Source organism: Cibotium barometz, chromosome 50 (genome assembly GCF_041138505.1).
Source record: "Cibotium barometz isolate CiBa-2024 chromosome 50, ASM4113850v1, whole genome shotgun sequence".
NCBI lineage: Eukaryota > Viridiplantae > Streptophyta > Polypodiopsida > Cyatheales > Cibotiaceae > Cibotium > Cibotium barometz.
This window is the reverse complement of record NC_141095.1, coordinates 39,113,141-39,133,195: the sequence shown is the minus strand read 5'-3', so window position 1 is coordinate 39,133,195 and position 20,055 is coordinate 39,113,141. Positions and strand designations below refer to the sequence as shown.

Below are 20,055 nucleotides of genomic sequence, written 5' to 3'. Positions count from 1 at the left end.
CTGATCATGGGAGAAGACTTCTGTATGCAGGACTCAATGTGAGTCTTTTGAGGTGAACAATGGCTGGACTTGTTTGTGGATGCCGAGTGGATATGAAGCCATGATGCAGGGTATTTGCAGGCTTCACGAGTTCTACTGTGATGGCTGAGTTCCCAGCCTTATTGTAATCAAAGCTCTTATAATCAATTAAAGAAATACCGCAAGGGGCGCCACTGCGTTTTGGGGCCAATCGCTGTCCGTGTACTGTTTGCAGAAGCACTCTAGCTCCCCCTGTTTGTTTTCCTTTTCTAGGTCCTCAATGGCGTTGAAGTGTTTTATGTGCGAGTGTTTGTTTCACCGCCCGTCAAATTTCTGAAGGCCGGTTCCAGCGAGATTGGGTTTCCACAAAAGGAGCCCACGATCATCCAGTGCGATAACCAGAGCTGTATCGCTATTGCTCGGAACCCGATATTCCATGCCCGGACCAAGCACATAGAGATACAATATCACTTTGTTCGTGAGAAGATCTTGGGTGGTGACATCTTGCTTCTTTATTGTTCGACAGAGGACAATGCAGCGGACCTCTTCACAAAGTCTCTACCTCTCAGGCTATGCTCTAGCGGCACTCCAGCTCACTGGGGTTGGTTCCACATCCGGGGACTGAGTCTGTACACTATGTCAGGCCTCTGTTAAAAGTGTTAGCAGTTTAAAAGTGTTAGCAGTCATCTCCTGTCTATACACTATGTCAGGGCCTCAATTGTGGGTGTCCCACCCAGTTTTGGAGTCCCCATTTTTTCCTCACTTCCATGTATTTTTCCCATTTCTTTCTGGGTGTGGGAGGGCTGTCGGCTACCTCCATTTGCTGGCCGACTAATGGTCTCTGACCCGACTTGATGTTCTGCCCTGGCCGACTGCCCATTTGCTGGCCGACTTGGCTGGAATAGGTCATGGGCTACTGTCAGCTGTGTTAGTGCTGGCCGACCATCAGCCTGGGGCCATATAAAATCCCCTTGCCCCCCCACACTATTAATTGTACATTCCGGGATTTTATTGGTGTATATAGCAGAGTTACACTAGCTTCTCTCTCTCTTGCATCTGTGTATTGCTCTCTACAACAATTGTCTTCATTTCCGTTGTGCATTCTGACAAAAAGCACACAGCTAATGACAGTAAGCAAAGCATCTTCATTCCAAGTACTAAAAAAGGATTGCATATCAACCAGATGCTGCATCCACCAATCTCGAAGAGCAAGTTGTATGGTTCATAAACATGAGAAAGATAAGATTTAAAAAATTATGTACAAAGGTCAATTTATACTACCAAACCATGAAGCTACTAGTTATCATATGCCTAGATGAATCCAAGAAAATACCCAAATTCAACTTATAAGAAAGTGCAATTTATAACCTCATGGCAGTCATCCACAAGACAATAAACCATCAACTCTATCATGCCCAGTATGGACTAGGCACTACGACATCCCTATTAACATCATCAATGCCCAATAGGGAGTGTAGAACTTGGTACCAATATATGCTCCCACAAAAACCCCCCACGCACACATAAGAGCATACATTCATACAAAGGTCTGTGTGCCGAGTTTCTATCAGAGCTGCGGAGATGCAAGACAGACTCAACTATAATGAAGCCTGGCAGTAAGGATCATAACAAATAGAAAGAATTATTACAACAAAAAGGCAGTTGATCGGGATATGCACCACTAAAGATAGAAAGAATTAGCACAATATCAACTGGCTGAAACTTGGACAAAAACTTCACAAAGTGAAATTTGCATGTCCACTAATACAGCACAGCACAAACATATACCTAGATGAATCCAGGAACATGCCCAAACTCACCTTATGAGAAAGTGCAGTCATCCACAAGACAATGAACCATCAACTCCATCATGCATAGTATGGACTAAATACTATGACATCCCCACTAATGTCATCAGTGCCCAATAGTGGGTGTAGAACTTGGTATCAATATATGCTCCTACACACACACATAAGAGCATACATTCATACAAAGGTATGTGTACTAAATATCTGTCAGAGCTCCGGAGATGCAAGGCAAACTCAGCCATAATGAAGCCCAGCACTAAGGATCATAACAAATAGAAAGAATTATTACAACAAAAGGGTAGTTGATAGGGTATATGAACCACTAAAGATAGAAAGAATTAACACAATATCAATTGGTTGCAACTTGGACGAAAACTTCACAATGTGAAATTTGCATGTCCGCTAATATGGCATAAAGATATACCAAGATGAATCCAGGAACATGAAGCTACTAGTTATCATCTCAAAATTGCATCTGCAACCCATACCACACTGCACCTCCCCACGTTGAAGGCTTTCTTAAAAAAAGGGTTAAAAAGTTAACATTTTTGAAATATCTTCTTCATGTCATGGACACTTGCCTTAGCATGTTTGCCTTCCTGTTGTGTTCCCATGCCTTGCCTAAACCTGCACTTGCCTTCAATGTGTTGCATTTTTTGATGTATTTCTTGTTCCTCCTTTATTTTTGTGTGGTCTTCCTTGTAAAAGACAGGTCTTTACACTGTTTTTGGCATGTTTCACCAGCAGCAATTTTCAAACTGATCTATTCCACCGTTTCAGATACAAGTCAAGAACACATGCATTTGGTAAACTCTGCTTTGAATAGAAGATGGAAGCTGATGCAAACATCAGCAAGTCCTAGGAGCCTAAGAAAGACCTTGGGTCTGGCCAGAGATCTAAAATGGTATAAGCAGTAAAATGCTACCCTAAGCACCCTTAGATATCCCAATTCAACTACAGCACACCACACCCTGCCTTGGTTGTTACATCATTCATATTGGATCAGAGGGTATAGGTTATAATCAAGGGTCAATATGGATTAGACAGCTATTAGGGAGTTCATTTAAAATCCCATATAAGTGGGTTTATTAGCAGATTGATTCTAGGGTGAGTGCACATAACTCACGAAATCCACCTTCACAAGGGTAGTTGTTTCCATGCATCACTAAGATCTTCAAAGGACTCCAGCAATGCAACTTAGAACAAATATCTGCAACAACTATACTTGCCTGGTAGAACGGCTTTTCATTGTCGAGCCAAATAAAGTCACGAAGCAGTCTCAGGGATGGAATCACAACTTTTCCCTCCTTAATGTTTGCTAGACACCGAGATATGTACAACTGCATCCAAAAAGGTAAGATAGCAAACCACAGTATCAGCAACCCCCTACCAAAAATTTATGTTGAGAAACTAAGAAATAAAGTTGCTATATTACAGGCATAAATTCCATCTTATTCTTCACTTGCACCTGAAAATCATTTAAACTTGATAGCTAGATCCATTCAAAAGATAACAATTCCTATGCAGCATCTCTTTATGATCCAAAGACATTGAAGAGCATGACCAGCCTCATATAGCCTCAGGTAGCATCTGCTGGAATAACTACCGAAAACCACAAAAAAAAAAGCAGGAAAGAAGGCTTCTTGCATCCACCTCTTAACAGTTCATAGCCCTTCAAGGGCAAAGAAAAGGCCAAACAGAAGGCATCTATTTGAAGCATGTCCTTAACATAAAAAGCAAATAGAACAAGTGAGACAAAAACTCCAGAAGATGCACAAGCTACATGCAGACATACAAATTGTTACCACCTTGGCATGGACAGCCTAACGGATATTACTCTCAAGTCATGCAAGTTGTATCGAGGGTTGGCACTTGGCTATCCAAATAAACCAGGTTATTGATACAGCCTGAGACCTATATAAGTGTGTGGGTGTACACATAACTGATCATTGAAATCTGTGTGGGTCTCGATCTAGTATGGCCCATGCAACAGCCATAGGATTGCCAAACCCTCTAGTGGTTGCCACCCATAGTATGGGACAACCGCAGGCAAGCTGATCTATGAACTGGAGAACCCACAATGATGTGTATTCACCCATATCCTTCTTCCTACGGGTGGTCTCCTACGCTTCAAGGTGATCCGGAGAAGTTGAATCTGGTTGAGTTGGTGGAATGGGTTGAATTGGTGAGGCTATCAACAGCTTTCCTTATGTTCTCTATGCATGTGTTAAGCTCTAGATGCAGGTTGGTCCTAGATGGTTACACGAGGGTGTTAAACAAACATGTATTCATCAAAAATGTAAAATTTCAATGGGAATTCAGTCACCAAAAGATGATATACACTGAGTAGTGTAAGAAGATAAATGTGAATCAAGAAAACGAGTTTCAGCTGTGAGTACAGCATGCTGCTGCAAGTATGGCGATTGGAAGGCATCAGGGTCCCACAAACACACACTATTCCAGTACAAAACATCTTACAGCTATTGCAAAAGCTTCTCTGACCCACATCTTTTCGTGCACAATTTATTGAATCATAATGACCCAGAATCTCTGTGAAGGCTCCAGACTCCATGATCTCTCCCGGTGCCTCATCTGACAGCATCATCTTCCACAAAAGCTCCAGCAATCTACAAAATACATTCTCTAGTTACACAATGGCAATACAGAACAAAACCTTTGAGTATCAAAGTAACCAAGCCCCACATAACAGTCACCAAATTCTCATTGATCAACATGCATAGGTGCCTTCCAACCAAAAACTGAACTTCTAACATCATTGATCAGCATGCATAGGTGTTTTCCAACCAAAAAAAAACGAAAACCTATACTAAGCCTTGCATCTCAATAGCTGCAGCTAGAACTTTAGTTAGATTAGGTCCAAAACTCTCCACGAGATCAGACCCACAAACCAAATACATAATAAAGGTTTATGAGTCGCAGGCAGCAAGGACACTACATTGCATGCCCGGTAAACACTAGTCCACAATTTAAAACCAGTAACCTTCATATGCTATACCAAGGGCAACAATGAACCACCTTGCATCTGATTTCAAGCTTACATTTCACACAGGTACACCTGGCATTACATTGCCATATAATTAAATCTTCTGGCCATATAAAGATGTAATATTGATTCCAAGAATCCTGTACTTTGTTGAATACCTTGAGGCCATAACTCCCTTGTTATCACTTCGCGCCAGCTTCTTCACCAATGTAAGTATTTTAACAATATCCAATGCAGACTGGCCCTGCCACAGGAAAAACATAAAAAACTGCGTAATCTTAAAGGCTACGCAGAAGATAAAATGTCCCAACCCAGAACAACGACAATTTCAGAAACCTGGCTCCGTTCAAACCGTCCAAACAGACTGTCCAGCTGCTCAGGAGAAAAGGACCAAGCTAAGTCTGCAATAAGGTCAAAAATGTTGGCTTTCACCTGTGTAAACAACAAAGTACACAATAAAGACCTCAAAGAGGCACAAGAAACGAGTAAATTTCATTAAGGTGTTCAAATGGTAGCCAATATACCGCCTCAAATTGATCAGGTTTCTCTGTAGCTGCCCAAATTGCATCCAAATGGTCCTCAGAAAGTCGCTTCTCTTGAAGAAGAAACCGCATTATCTTTTGAACCTGCTTGCAAAAACAAACCATGTGGAACATAAAGCTAGGAAAAATATGCATGAAAAACCATGTGCTAACTGAAAAGAAAAATCATTTGCAAATCAACAAGACTCGTACATGAGAAGGGGAGGGGGAAAATACTTGCCTGATCAACATACTGTTTATGGTGAAGGTGAGATCGAAGAACCTTCCTCAAAATGTCATTTTTCTCCAGCCATTGAATGGTGGTACATACAGCAAGAGAACCGTCCCTACATGATATCAAACAGCTATAACTGAATCAATGTAATCTCAGGCAATTAACTAGTTGTGCTCACAGAGAATGGTCATAGCTGTAACCAGAACTACACTTACACTGCCACCTAAAACACCCGCATTGCAAAGTTAGGCTCCCCACCGGGACCCCTTGACACTTACCTTGATGCAATGGCTCGAGCATTCTCCAAGAGCTTATTGATCTCTCTTACTGCACTCAGTTGCTTATTGAAAGAGTGGAAACCCAGCATTCTTTCAACCAATCTTCTTTGCACGATACTCACTGCATTCTCTGCCTGCTCTAGCGAAGAGTTGCGGGCAATGATGACCTGCAGGTGCTTGAGGATGGAGGAAAGGGTAGTAAAAGACCCATCTTTGGTCTTGTCACTCAGAGCATCCACATCTGTCTCTAATCTGTCCGCAACATACTTAAGAACATTATTGCAAGGCTCTGCAAAAGCCTCTGCAACGTCATCAGTGAGAAACTCTATGGCTTTGGATATGGGAAGAAGCACTGCCTCCAGCAGTGCAGGGACGAGCTTCTGTGGTAGGGAGAGGACTCTGAGTAGTTGCTGATACCCATTGCCATAAGCTGTCTGTCCAAAGTAATTGAGGAGGTAAGAAAGCCAACAGTAGACATCTGGGGGCCTGCATCGACTGCATTCACAACCTTCGGCCTCCTTCACTGACGCTTTTTTGTTGGAGCAATACCAGTCTCCACTCTTCTTCGTGGTGGGGGAGCCAGGGAGGGGTCGGGCAAATTTTGACGGGGAACCTAACCCTAACCCTAAAACTGAACCTGGGACTGTACCTGTGGCTGGACCTGATGGCCTGTTTTGCTCTTTGTGCTTGATGTGGTACTGGCTCTGCTTGTCAAACCCTAACGAAAGGAGCCTTAACAAAGGTAACAAATCCTCCATGGTTGAGGCATCCTCCTGCTGCACCTGGGGCAGCTTGACCACTACCAAATCCATCAAACGGCATAGAGCATCGAATATGTTGTTGTGTATTTCATCGTTCCATTTCCATATGGCCTTGTCATCGAGGCACTTCTCGAAGGCGCTAGGGACGGCCTCTCTGTACAAGGTTTGCAATCTTCTGTACTCTGAGCTCGCCTGTTCCATACCCACGCTTGCGATTTTGCCCGCAGAGATGAGACAGTTTGTGAGCTGGATGGGGTACACGGTCCATGGCCATTTATTGAGGCCATCAAGCAGCACTGCGAGGTCGTCACGGGGAAACTCGTAGGCGAGCTCGTCGTCGATGTCTACTTCAGGCTGCTGCATCATCATCATGTCTGCACCGTCATAATCTCCCACAGAAGAATCGTCGCTGGAGTTGCTCTCCCAAGCTTCTTTCTCTTCCTGGTGCTGCTGTTGCTGTTGTTCAAGCCTGTCCCAGCGCCGATCCATGGACTAGCCAAAGGCCGAAACTCCTCATTCAGGCTGATCGCCTCGAGAAACCATGGAAGAAAAAATGCGGACCTCGCAGAAACCCTAATAAATTCCCCTTACCTGCAGAGCCTAAAAACGCAATACCGATGGAGAAGAATTCTAAAAGAACCGATTGAGAAGACGATATCAATGGCTATGGCGATGATAAAACAAATAAGACAGAGAGATATCCAAGAAAACGGAGCAAATTAGGGTCTCTCTTCTCTCCACAGAAAACTCTTGCTGCTTTCAGGCGCAGAAGCTGCGGAGAAGTGAAGCCGATGAAGAAATAAAAAATGACCTTTCCCTAAAACTACATTAACATTCGCTTAATTTGGCTCTTAACCCTGATTACTGGTTCAGCCGGTCGCCGACCGACAGACGTCTTGCCCGCAACAGGAAAAGTATCGCCAGCGCTTGGGAGTTAAAGCGTTTTGTATTATATACATACTATTAAGCCCTTCACTAGCAAGCCATTTTATTTTTATGCTAGAATTAATATATGTGATGCCATTTTTATGACTGGTGGTACGATGAATTTAATAGTTGTTTAATCTATGAATATGGGGTTAATATTCTTGGGTAGAGTAAATGCTGAAAATAAGGTGCTAGTCGTCTCTCTCTCTCTCTCCATAGTAGAAGTTCTGAGCACATCTAACTACCTTTCAAAACCCTTGACTAAAAGCTTGATTCCCATAACCATGTCTATTGGAGGAAATCGTAAGGAACTTGGAGGGGAATCGAAGACGTGTTCCTTATACACCTAGGGCGGATCAACGCACGGCCCCTTGAAATCTTTTGTGCCTTGAAAAAGCACCATGAGTCAAATGCTGACACATTTAAGAGAACATTAAGATCCCTACTTGCAAGTGTTTGTTATGGTTGAGTGTTTTAGATTCTTTACATAGTAGGTCACCAACAATTGCAAATAGATAACCTGAGCTTGCTTATACAACCTCTAGCCCACTAGCAATTTCCTCTTTGGCAAATGTCACGTGTTTTGCAAAATTCTCATGCATCTCTAAATACAATGGGCCACCATGGGTATGCTTACATCATCCTCCTTATTGTCACATCAGCTACATCCTTATGGCATGCCCTCATGACTTGCCATGCTCTTTATCATGTTCCTTGTACCATCCTTGTGATACTTATACAACTGCTAGACCTAAAGAATAATGTATGTTCAAGAATCACTTAGTAGGAAAAGGCACATACTGTGTTGAAAACCTTCAAGGCTGGGGTGAATCACACATTGGCAAATGACAAATCAAATGAAAATCACATCGATAGTGCTCATTGAAAGAATTTCTAACCCTCCCTGCTCATGCAATGCCTACTCCCACCACCCCCCCAGCAATTCCGCATAAGGATCTTGGATACCAAGCGAGGTATATCGATGGAAAAGAGCACCTATATGAGAGTTGTAATAGTGGGCTCTCTAGAACATCGCACAAAGGGTTCTTTAAATGAGACGCACCATAAATGAGAACGACTCTCTCTCTCTCTCTCTCTCTCTCTCTCTCTCTCTCTCTCTCTCTCTCTCTCTCTCTCTCTCTCTCTCTCTCTCTCTCTCTCTCTCTCTCTCTCTCTCTCATGCCAGATATTCCCCTATAGCTCCACCTCAAGTGCACCCTACATCTACACAGCATCAACACTCTAATCGTCAACTTGGTTTGCCGCATCATGCTAGTGGATGGACTAGCTTTGTTGTTTACCTCTACCTATCACATCTATATCACCTAGCACACACATGCCCCCCAAATACATATATGTATGTATGTATGCATGCATGTGTGCATGAGAGAGAAAGAAAGAGAGTTATGCTCTTTGGGTGGGTAGAAACGCCACACGTAAGAAGTCCATCTCCAAGTGGTTCAAGAGAAATAATGACCTCCTAATGTTATCAATCTACTCCCTATGGCCTTATTACAAGTTTAATAGCATTCTACTCTCTCTGAACCCTTCCAAATTAGCTTCAATACATCAAACATGCAAATTTTGATTGCCAAAAACCACCCATCTCTCAACACTTCATACACCAAGATCAATGGAAAGGAAATGTTGGCATGCCACACATATCAATTGGCATATCTCCAATTCCTTAACACGAGTATAAATCTAAATAGATGTATGAAAGTTGTGCCATATGCCATTGCTAGTGTGGAAACAAAATGCATGTGTGTAAACAAGCAATAACATTATGTGAAATCCATTAAATTTGAATAGAAAGGCCTTACCTCTGCAAATACAATTTCGTAACACAAGTATAAATATAAATAGATATACAAAAGTTATGCTGTATGCCATTGCTAATATTTCATTATGTGAAATCCATTAATTTGAATAGAAAGGCCTTACATACAAATAGTTATCTATCAAGCATTTGCCCTGAGACTTCCCTTACATGTGCATGTAGTAGTGATAATTCATTTACATGCTTCACCTATGTTACATGATAATCCCTTGGAACAATTGGAAAGTGTGGTAACTCATAGATGCTATAAACAAATAGATTTTCAAATACTTTCATGATTTAAAAAATATATATTTTTAGGAGGGAAATGGATAAATCAAAGAGAAAAATGTGTGTCTTTCTCTATCTCTTAGTCTTCTCAAGTGAAAAATCGAATATTACAAATAATTACAGTACATAGAGTGTGTGGAGATTTAAAGCTAATAGTTATTAATCCATGGCAGGTGCTTGTTCTTACCATTTAGCATTCATTATGACAACACCACTATTCTAATATTTATTAATCCACGTCAAGTGCTTGAATACTACGTTTATAGCTTAAATAGAAAAGTATATAACTCAAAGCATGGTAAAGGTTGAGCAATTGAATAGCCTTGTTTTAGGCCTCTTTGATTTTATATATCTATTTTACTTATGAGGAAATGGACATGTGGTGATGTATGACATCCTAGTTACTTCCATGTAGTAGCATGTTAAACTGGAGATGTGTGGTGGGATTTTTATATTAAGTAGCAAAAAATGGTTGCACATTTCATGCTTGAATGCAGTTTGGGAGGTAAAAGGCTAAGATATGTAGAAATTGAATGTTTAGTAAGGGTTTAAGAGGTTGTGATTCACATTTCCATAAATTTTTTGCATTTGTGTGTAACAATGTTTGTATATATAAAAGTGAATCTTTAAAGGTAAGAATGAAGGGTAGGATACATTAGTATGCATTGTTAGTAGGGTATAAAGGCTTTATTAATTAGTAAAATATTACCTATCGTTAATCCTTAATGGCTAACCCACAATTGATTCACCCAAACCTAACACTCCCCACCCTTAAACCATTGCCAGCATCCTTGGCCAACTGTCACTCCTTTCCATTTCACTCAATTTCCTTTTGCTCCTTTCCCTCTCATCAATTGTTCTACAATCTATGGCCCTCGGCTTCATCTTTCTCCCTTTGAGTAGCAATATATGCTCTCTCTCTCTCTCTCTCTCTCTCTCTCTCTCTCTCTCTCTCTCTCTCTCTCTCTCTCTCTCTCTAGAGAGAGTAGCTCTCTTTCTCCAGAGAATAGAGAGAGAGAGAGAGAGAGTTTTATTTATATACATATACATACATACATGTATGTATGTGTGTGTGTATATGTATGTATGTATGTATGTATGTATATGTATGTGTCTATGTATGTATGTGTGTGTGTATAATCTTCTTACAAACCTAAAAATTTGTTCCTTTGCTCTCAAACAAATGAGTTTTGCCACAATCCTCTCTCTCTCTCTCTCTCTCTCTCTCTCTCTCTCTCTCTCTCTCTCTCTCTCTCTCATAATAGAAGATATATTACCAAAATTACTTTAAAATTGGCCACCAAGTGATGTACTAGCTTTCCCTCACTAGTTACTTCGAACCACAGGTGTAGCTCGGAGTACCCTCATCCAATATATAGCCGTGTCATTCTCCACCAAATGAGCTGACCACAAGGAAGAGACTTGCCACAATAGTAGCCCTTTTATACAACCTATGTGAGCTGTAATACCAACTTTTGCATCAAATATGAAGGCATTCCTAGTTAACCAGATATGCCAGAAACATGTCCACCTAAAAAAATGAAAGAAAACTGAATGTTATGGGTTATCTGGCCCATTCAGAATCTTGTCAAAAATCCAATCTTTAACCTTTCCAGGCCTATCTGGAGAAGAGAGAGAGAGAGAGAGAGAGAGAGAGAGAGAGAGAGAGAGAGAGAATATATATACACATATACATATATATATATATATATATATATATATATATATATATATATAGAGAGAGAGAGAGAGAGAGAGAGAGAGATTTATTTATATACATATACATACATGTATGTATGTGTGTATATATATGTATGTATCTATGTATGTATGTGTGTGTGTGTGTGTGTGTGCATATGTATATATACACACATATATATACAGACGTACATATATATGTATATATACATACATACATATGTGTGTGTGTGTGTGTAACCTTCTTACAAACCTAAAAATTTGTTCCTTTGCTCTCAAACAAATGAGTCTTGCCACAACTCTCTCTCTCTCTCTCTCTCTCTCTCTCTCTCTCTCTCTCTCTCTCTCTCTCTCTCTCTCTCTCTCTCTCTCTCTCTCTCTCTTAATAGAATATATATTACCAAATTACTTTACAAATGGCCACATGGCCGCCAGGTGATGTACTAGCTTTTCCTCACTAATTACTTCGAACCAGAGGTGTAGCTCGGAGTACCCTCATCCAATATATAGCTATGTCATTCTCCACCAGATGAGCTGACTGCAAGGAAGAGACTTGCCACAACAGTAGCCCTTTTATACGACCTATGTGAGCTGTAATACCAACTTTTGTATCAAATATGAAGGCATTCTTAGTTAACCAAATACGCCACAAACCTGTCCCCCTTAAAAAATGAAAGAAAACTGAATGTTCTGGGTTATCCGGCCCATTCGGAATCTTGTAAAAAAATCCAGTCTTTAACCTTTTCGGGCCTATTTGTCAACAGAATCTATACGTGAGAAAGGAAATCCCACATCTTCTTTGCCATCGAGCATGAAATGAAAAGATGTGGGCATGTTTCCAACCATGTAGTACAAAACACACAATTACCAGAAGCAATCCGTTGCTTTCACAACTGGTCTCCCAATGGTAGGCCTCCAACTAGCATCCGTCATACGAACACCTTCCCTTGATGTGGAATCTTAGACCACTAGCCCTATAAGATTCCTTCCTTCCACCAGGCCCTACTTTTCCTGATGTTCCATACCCTATTAGCCTTCTCAGTGATCCAGCGCTTATCTTCCACCATCATATGGTACACTTGATTTGTTGTACATTGAAAAATGTCATGAGGCTTTCGAAATGCCCAATCTAACCAAGGTTGTTGATCCTCCAACTAAGGAATATCACCAAACAATGTAAGTCATGCCCTCACCTTCTCCCATAACTGTACATATTCACATGGAATCTGAAAATATTGACAGATTTTCTGTGAAAAAGACATCAAGCGACCTCTACGTGGCAACACAACATCCATAATCCTCACTAGTCCCAATTGAGCCATTTTATTGAATTTTGGCCGCTCAACAAGTTTGTCAGGCCAGTCCAGAAGTCGTGAAATAGCCAACACCACCTGCCATAGAATTCAACTGAAACCACTAATCTGAAGGCTTCCATTTAGTGTGTGCCAACACCTCCTTCCATGAGATCATCAAATGAGAAAGGAGAGGTGAAGCCACCACTCGAACCTGTTGGGAATCATTCACTACATGTACCATTAATTCTAGTATTCCCATGCACAAGTGTGACCTCCTCTATGAGGGCCTTAGCCATTCCCACCAATGGCTCTTGAGATACACACATATCTTGCAATAAAGGTCATCTCCTATGGACCATATGCAATCTAACATCTAATAGGGCTGCCCCTCCACTACTCTTCGGAGTAGTAACATATTCCCAAGAAATCCACGTCTGCCCTGGCTTATTTCGTACTCTTTTCCATAGCATAAGTGTTGTATCTGATGCAAAGCTTTGCCCGTCCATGGCAATAAAGGCAAGAAAAAAGATATCATGCTAATCATAATGGATTGTGCCACTTTGAGCCGAACATGCATAGGCCAACCCTGAGATTTCCAATATATAAACTTATCATTTATCCTTGCAGAAATCCATGCCAACAAAGCTTGTGAATCAACATTAACTCCAATTGGATAACCTAAGTGGCATGTGATACATCCCCTTTATATGACCTATCCATTCCATCCCAAACCAAGAAAATCGCTCTCAGCTTATCAAAGCAGATTTTTGCATATTTATGTATAACCCTGAAGCAAGACCAAAAGTATCCCAAACAACCATAGCCTTTTGAACATTATCTTTTTGAGCCTTAAGGAACATGAAAGAATCATCTGTCAATACATGATTGACCATCTGCTCTTTGCTTAGAAGTGTAAGTCACCCTACAACTTCACCGTCCTCCACTAGCTTATCTAGTCGAGATAAGATTGGATGTGCAATTGCAAACAAGAGAGGGCTAAGTGGGCATTATGCCTGACCGATCTCGTCAAATGAATGGGCTCAGACACCCCACCATTAATCATAAGCCTAGCCACTGCATGTTGGCTAATAGTATAAATCAAAGAAGACATTCCCATAGCTTACATAAGCTGTGAAGGAAAAGACCAACTAATATGATCATAAGCCTTTTCAATATCCAGTTGAATTATAACCACCTCGAAGCCCTTGCATAATCAATTCCAATTTGTACATTCAGTATATTATGCAAAATATTTCGACCTTTAATAAATCCATATTGTCTTGGATGAATCAAAGTAGGAAGAAATCGTTGCAACCTGTTCGCCAAGACCTTTGCAAATATCTTATACATGGCTCCCATCAATGTGATTGGTCTCCATTGACGTAGATTAACTGGGGATGGAACTTTAGGCAATAAACATATAAGCCCAATCTTTCAACTTGCAGGCATTATACCTGTATTCCATACCTCCTGAAAAATAGAAGCGAGGGACCTTCAACTCATCAACATACTTCATGAAAAAATCATTGGGGAGCCCATCCCATCTTGGACTTTTTCCTTTAGGAAAATGCTTCAACACATCTTCCACCTCATCCGCAAAAATATCTCTTTCCAATTCATTTACAGAAACATCTTATACTTGGTGGTAACGAACCAAGTGAAACAAAGACTCTCTAGCTGCAATGACATTAGGAGATATGACCTCTTGCGAACCCAACAAATGGTGATAAAAGTCCATACACACATTTAAAACATAAGTAGGATTACTAATCAATACTTCTTGCCTATCTTGCATCCTAACAATATTCTCACGTGCATGCTTTTGCTGCAAACGAGCAAAGAACATACATGACTGACAATTAGAATCCATTAGGGCATCCATTCAAGCCATAAGCTTATATCTCACATATTGATTCTTGTACAATGTTGCAACCTGACGGGACAACCAATCAATAGTTATCTCAATGTCAGGGCAAAAACCGTCCTCTTGAACCACCTGGTTCAAATCAACCAACAACGATTCTAGGTTCCACACCTTCTCCCTAAAATATGATACATTATGAATCCCATACTAGCAAGCAAGCTTTTTAATATTGAACATACAACACTCCCAAGCTAACACCCCAACAGAGATTACATGGCCTTGAAAGTTTTGTAACACCTGCAACATAAACTCATGGAAAACAGTATGCTCCAAGAAAGTCTGGTTAACCTTAACAGGAGCCTTTCCCAATAATGGCCTATAAGCATCCACAGAATGCCTATGCATCTCCAATACCAAAGGAAAATGATCTGACAAAATATGATTATATTCCACTTGCATGGACAATATCTCTGGCAAGAAAAAAATCATGCTGGCAAATATACATTTGGTCTAGGAGAGCTCTTGTACCCACGTTGTCGTGCCATGGCACGCCTAAGGTGTGAAACCATGCATATGAGACCATTAAATGCAAATCCAGATGCACGGGGTTAAGTGCCATGACGAGTCATTATATGATGCCTGAGTACATATGTTCATATTGTAAATGAGGTTCAATAAGACGAGCTGAGACTGAGCCAGGTCTCGAAGCCTCTGTACATGAGTGTGGTGTGAATTATGGAGTTTTATGCATATGGTGGACCTTGTAGTAGGGAACACGCTTCTTAACATGTATGGAAATGCAAAGGTATGTAAGATGTGAGGTTTGGTTTTGAAAGAATGCCCTTTTGAGATATCGTGTCTTGGAATGCCATGATTTCTGTGCTTGCTCAGAATCGATATAATCGGAATACTTTGGATTTTTTTTCAACTGATGATGCTGGAAGGTTTGATGCCAGAAGACTTTAAGCTTGGAGAAAGTGAAAATGTTTTCCATCTCTTTGACAAAATGATAGGAGAAGGTATAAAGCCAAATTTGGTCACCTTCATTAGTGTGCTTAATGCATGCAATCACACAGGTTTAGTGGATAAGGGCCAGGCATACTTTGAGTCCATGAGCGAAGATTATGGCATTACCCCAACTCTTGAGCACCACGCTTGCATTATTGATCTCCTTGGCCGTGCTGGCCAACTAGAGAAAGCGGTATTGATGATAAAGAAGATGTGGGTCCATCCTGATCTTGTGGTGTGGCTCACTGTGTTGAGTGCCTGTCGAAAGTGGGGAAATGTAGAGCTGGGTAGACAGGCATTTGAACATGCAGTGCGATTGGATGAAAAGGATCCTACATCTTAAATCTGTGTGTCTAACACTATGTAGATGCTACTATGCAGGAGGATGCGAAAAAGGTTGAGGTAATGAGAATGGAAGACAAGCAAGCGCCAGCTGGAAATGTTTATGCAAGGTGGCGGGTGGCAGCTTGCGTGGTATTAAAAAAAGAATATATTTTTTTGGAAATTTCCGGATATTATGCAGAATATAAGCAAGCGCAGTCTTTTAAATTGGAAAATCGCGAATTTTGGGCTATAAAAGGTGGTGGGGCGCCGCTTTACTTGCGGGAAAATGAGGAAAAACCAGAGATGTGAAGGGAGGGGCATATCGGAGTTCACTATCTGCAGAAAAGAGGAGAACCAGTGCGCTATCTACCAGAGAATTTCAAATCAAAGCTATATCTACTGTTCATAGCTTGTAGGTGCTAGAATTGAAGAGGGATTTGAGTACTACATTAAGAGATGCTTTCAGTTTTTCCACGTTTTGTTCATCGCGCAATCTGCAACAACGAAGCGATTTTTAGATTAGCAAAAATAAAATCAAAGAAAAAATTCACTTGAATACCTTCAGATAAGTGGGTTTTTTTTATTATTTTGTTACTACTTCTTGCGATTTAGAAAAAGCGTATAACTCATATATCCTTAAAGGCTTTGGAGAATGAGTTAAAGGTTTTGGAACTTGGAGATTTGTGGAATAAAGGTATCAAAAATACATTTAAGCCCTGGGAAGTTGGTTTTACTTTCTACTCGATCGAATTTTGGAATTCATGAGCATGTTATAGTTATGCCGTATGCCATCTCTTGCTTGTGAGATGTTAGAATTTAAAAGCAGGTTTTCAGGTGATAAAGAACATCTTGAAATGATGGAATTGATGACACTGGATGTATGGAATGTAAGTGGTCACATGTATGTTGGAAATATTTGAAGGTTATGTTATGCCTACATGTGATTGGTTTGAGGGATTTGGAAAGAGGAGCCAGGGAATCTATGCTTGGAAAGGAACAAGCACTTGGTACACAATTTTTGTGTAATCATCAAGCTGAATTCAAGGATGTATTGAGGTGAATTGACACATGTATATGTCATAAAAAATGGATATGTCCTATGCTCCTTGGAGAATTTTGTGTGTGAGTTTCCTTGCGGAGTTTGGTACCTACTCTCACAGCTAGAAGTCTCGTACTTTCGTAGCGACACCGTCCACGTCACGACAGCTCTTTGGTGAACCCGACGTGAAACTGCTGGGGTGAGAGTGTGGTGAAATATACAGGGAAGCTATGGCTGAGAATTCTGAGGGTCAGGGGGTTCATTTTGACCCCGGAGTTATGCAGATGTTTCAGATGTTTACTATGTACATGCAACAGCAGCAAGCTGCTGAGAGGGGACAAATTTCCACGACCAAAGCACTACAATCAATTGTGAAAAAGGTGGATCAATTTGATGGAAAGGATATCACAAAGTACCTGCGCAATTACATAAAGGAAATGGAGCTAAACAGGGTGACTGAGGAGGATATGGTTCGAAGTTTTGAGCTGGTATGTGTTCCTGAAATAAGAGAGCACATAAGAGGATTGCAGACAGCACATGGTGGCAGAAATTGGGAGGAGTTCAAGCTTGCTTTAAAGGACGAATATTTCATGGAGGATTCTGAGCGAGTGACCAAACGAACTTTCTTGGAATGGGTCACAAAACCTAAAATGGGAATTTCTGCCACCCACAGAGCTGCTAAGAGAGTTTGAGAAGCGCTATGCCCAGCTGTCAAGGATAGAGCGTACAACTTTGGACAGAGAAAAAACAGAGCTCTTCTTACAAGCAGCTGGGAAAGATCTCCAAGAAAAACTGGAAATTCTCCTCGAGGATAAGGATACAGAGCAGGGACTAAAGAGTGATTGGAATGATGTTGAGGATGCGGTCACTATGCTAGCAAAGCGGCAACGAAGGAGGGATAAAATGGTGATGAGCTCGGGAACTCCTATAACTGCTGTTACCTCTGAGAATCTATCAAAACCAGCTGCTACCGTCCCAAAGGTAGAAGGGCCGATGGATGAGCTTATTAAGGGCATGCGGGACTTAAAATTGAAGATGTCCAGGATTGAAGAAAAGGGGCTACCATTAGGGCAGGCTTCTATGCAAAGGCCTCAAAGTAAAGAAGGGTTTACATACAGATGCATATGGTGTGATGACCCAGAACATGCAAAGAAAGATTGTGCTAGCTATAAAGAAGCCCTTAAAAATCAACTTGTGTTTTTCAAAGATGGGAAAATCCACCTTACAGAGACTGGACTTCCATTGAGTACAAACTTTGGGAAAGGAGGGATGAAAAAGCTGGTTGAGGATATGGCTGCTAGTCATGCCATCTCAATGGTTGAGGCAGCAACCTATGGATTAAAGGCTGGTCAATCAAAGCAGGGATCTGAGAATGATGAAGATTATGAGAATGAAGATTTTTGGCCATCAACAATGGAATTAATTGCGTCAAAGAAGGTGTCTAAGCAAGCTTTGCATGAGGCAGGTGATTGTATACGTCTTGAGACTGGCTGGGAGGAGCCTGTGGATTCTTTATCTGTTCATGCCTACATTGCTAAATGCCAAAATAATGAGGCACAGGTAGAGGAGAAGCGTAAAAGGGAAAATGAGGAAGGAGGGCCATCAAAAAGAGTTACACGTGGCCAGCAAAAATGAAGCATGAGAAGGAGAAGGGTAAAGGGAAAAGTCCACTCTACAAGCTTCAATCTGATATTGAAGCTGCCAACAGATCTCAAAAAGGTGCTTGAAGAGAGGATTCTAAACAGCAGGGTGGAATTTACACTAGGGGAAGTCTTGGGGATTGCAAAGAAAGAATTTCATGATGAGATAATTGATATTATACGAAGAAAAAGGCAGTCCATAATTGAATCTATTCCATCACAAGGGGAGGCAAGCACTTCCAAGACTCATGGAGTACAGGTACAACAAAAGGAAGAGAGAGAAAATGTGGTGGAATGTAATAACTCTGCTGATGGAGCACGACAAGTGCGCTTTGTGGAAGAGGATGATGAAAAAGAAGTTCTTACAAAGAGTCATTACTCCAGGAGCCATTGGGCAAGAGCAACTACTGAAACCCTTGTCAAGATAGGTGATTTGGAAGAGCCATATGTCGCTCTAATAGATCATGGGTCTGAAATAAATCTTATGGCTAAAAATCTCTACAACAAATGTAAGTGGCCAATGGATGTAGATCATGGGTGGATGATTAAAGCAGCTAATAACTCATCTGGAGAGCTTTATGCAGCATGTCCAAATGTAAGGGTAACTATAGGGGATGTGAAAGATGATCAGAACTTTTTTGTTCAGGAGATGTCATCGTATCCCCTCATCCTTGGGCAACCCTACATTACAGCTGTAAGGATGGAAACAAAGGTTTTGGATGATGGCTCGGCATATGCAAGAATAAGGAGTAAAGATGGCAAAAAAGCTGTTCAGTTTTTAACAGTTTGCATTAACCATGAAAGGAATCGTGAGTCTCTTCGAGCACAGTCACTCCCAAAGATAAACAGAGAATTCATGAATTACAGGGAGATGAGGGATTTTGGCCAGGTGCCATTGTAAAGCGGGATTCCAATGGTACGAGGGAAAATGAGTTCTCGCAGGACTCAATCAATGTAAATAACTTTTCAGCAAATTTTCAAGGATTCTCTAGCTATGGGTCACTGGTCTTTGTAAAAAGCAAGGATTTGAAGCATGGCATGCGTAGACATGTACAAAATGAACAAAAAAGTCTTGAGCAGTGTGGTTTTTTGGAGAAGAATGAGTTTATTTCAGGGGTGCTTGATGAGGTGTCATTTGTAAATACTATGGATGTGCTTTTTGATATGGGAAGAGCATGCTTACAGGGTGGAAATGAGATGATAGAGGTGTCATCTGTGGAGATGTATGATATAATCCGGGAATTTGAGGGGGTGGAATGTAAAAACATGAATTGCGAGATGGATGCTCATGTTGATACAAAGTACAAAACAGTTGCAAAGAAGGTAAGACCAGTTGCCTTGCCTTTGCCACCAGGAAGCAAGGAGAAAATAGATGAAGCTTCTATGCAACCAAATCTTAGAGATCCGAAGAAAATTGGGCATAAGTTTACACAGGAAACTCTAAAAGAGCTGAAGATTGGTGAGAAGGATTTTCTTTTGCCAGTTGAAAAGAAATGCTTTGAGGAAATGCTTGTGAGACATGGGA

The 20,055-nt window shown here is 41.0% G+C and overlaps 1 protein-coding gene across 6 annotated transcripts in view; it reads right to left on the bottom strand.

Moving 5' to 3' along the window:
• The window catches only part of LOC147610103 (uncharacterized), a 59,643-nt gene extending 52,228 nt beyond the window's left edge, over positions 1–7,415 (bottom strand). For 2 of the 6 annotated variants that reach the window (XM_086786952.1, XM_086786953.1), the window contains exons 1-7: positions 5,865–7,415; positions 5,593–5,698; positions 5,355–5,456; positions 5,167–5,262; positions 4,989–5,074; positions 4,333–4,453; positions 3,056–3,166 (exon numbers count right to left, since the gene is read on the bottom strand). In XM_086786952.1, coding sequence (XP_086643078.1) covers positions 3,056–3,166; positions 4,333–4,453; positions 4,989–5,074; positions 5,167–5,262; positions 5,355–5,456; positions 5,593–5,698; positions 5,865–7,114 — 1,872 coding nt within the window. In that variant the 5' untranslated portion in view covers positions 7,115–7,415. Of the gene's footprint in view, positions 1–3,055; positions 3,167–4,304; positions 4,454–4,988; positions 5,075–5,166; positions 5,263–5,354; positions 5,457–5,592; positions 5,699–5,864 lie in introns of those variants that run through there. The other 4 variants (XM_086786956.1, XM_086786957.1, XM_086786955.1 and 1 more) reach the window with 3 other exon arrangements.
• Positions 7,416–20,055: the final 12,640 nt, after the last annotated feature.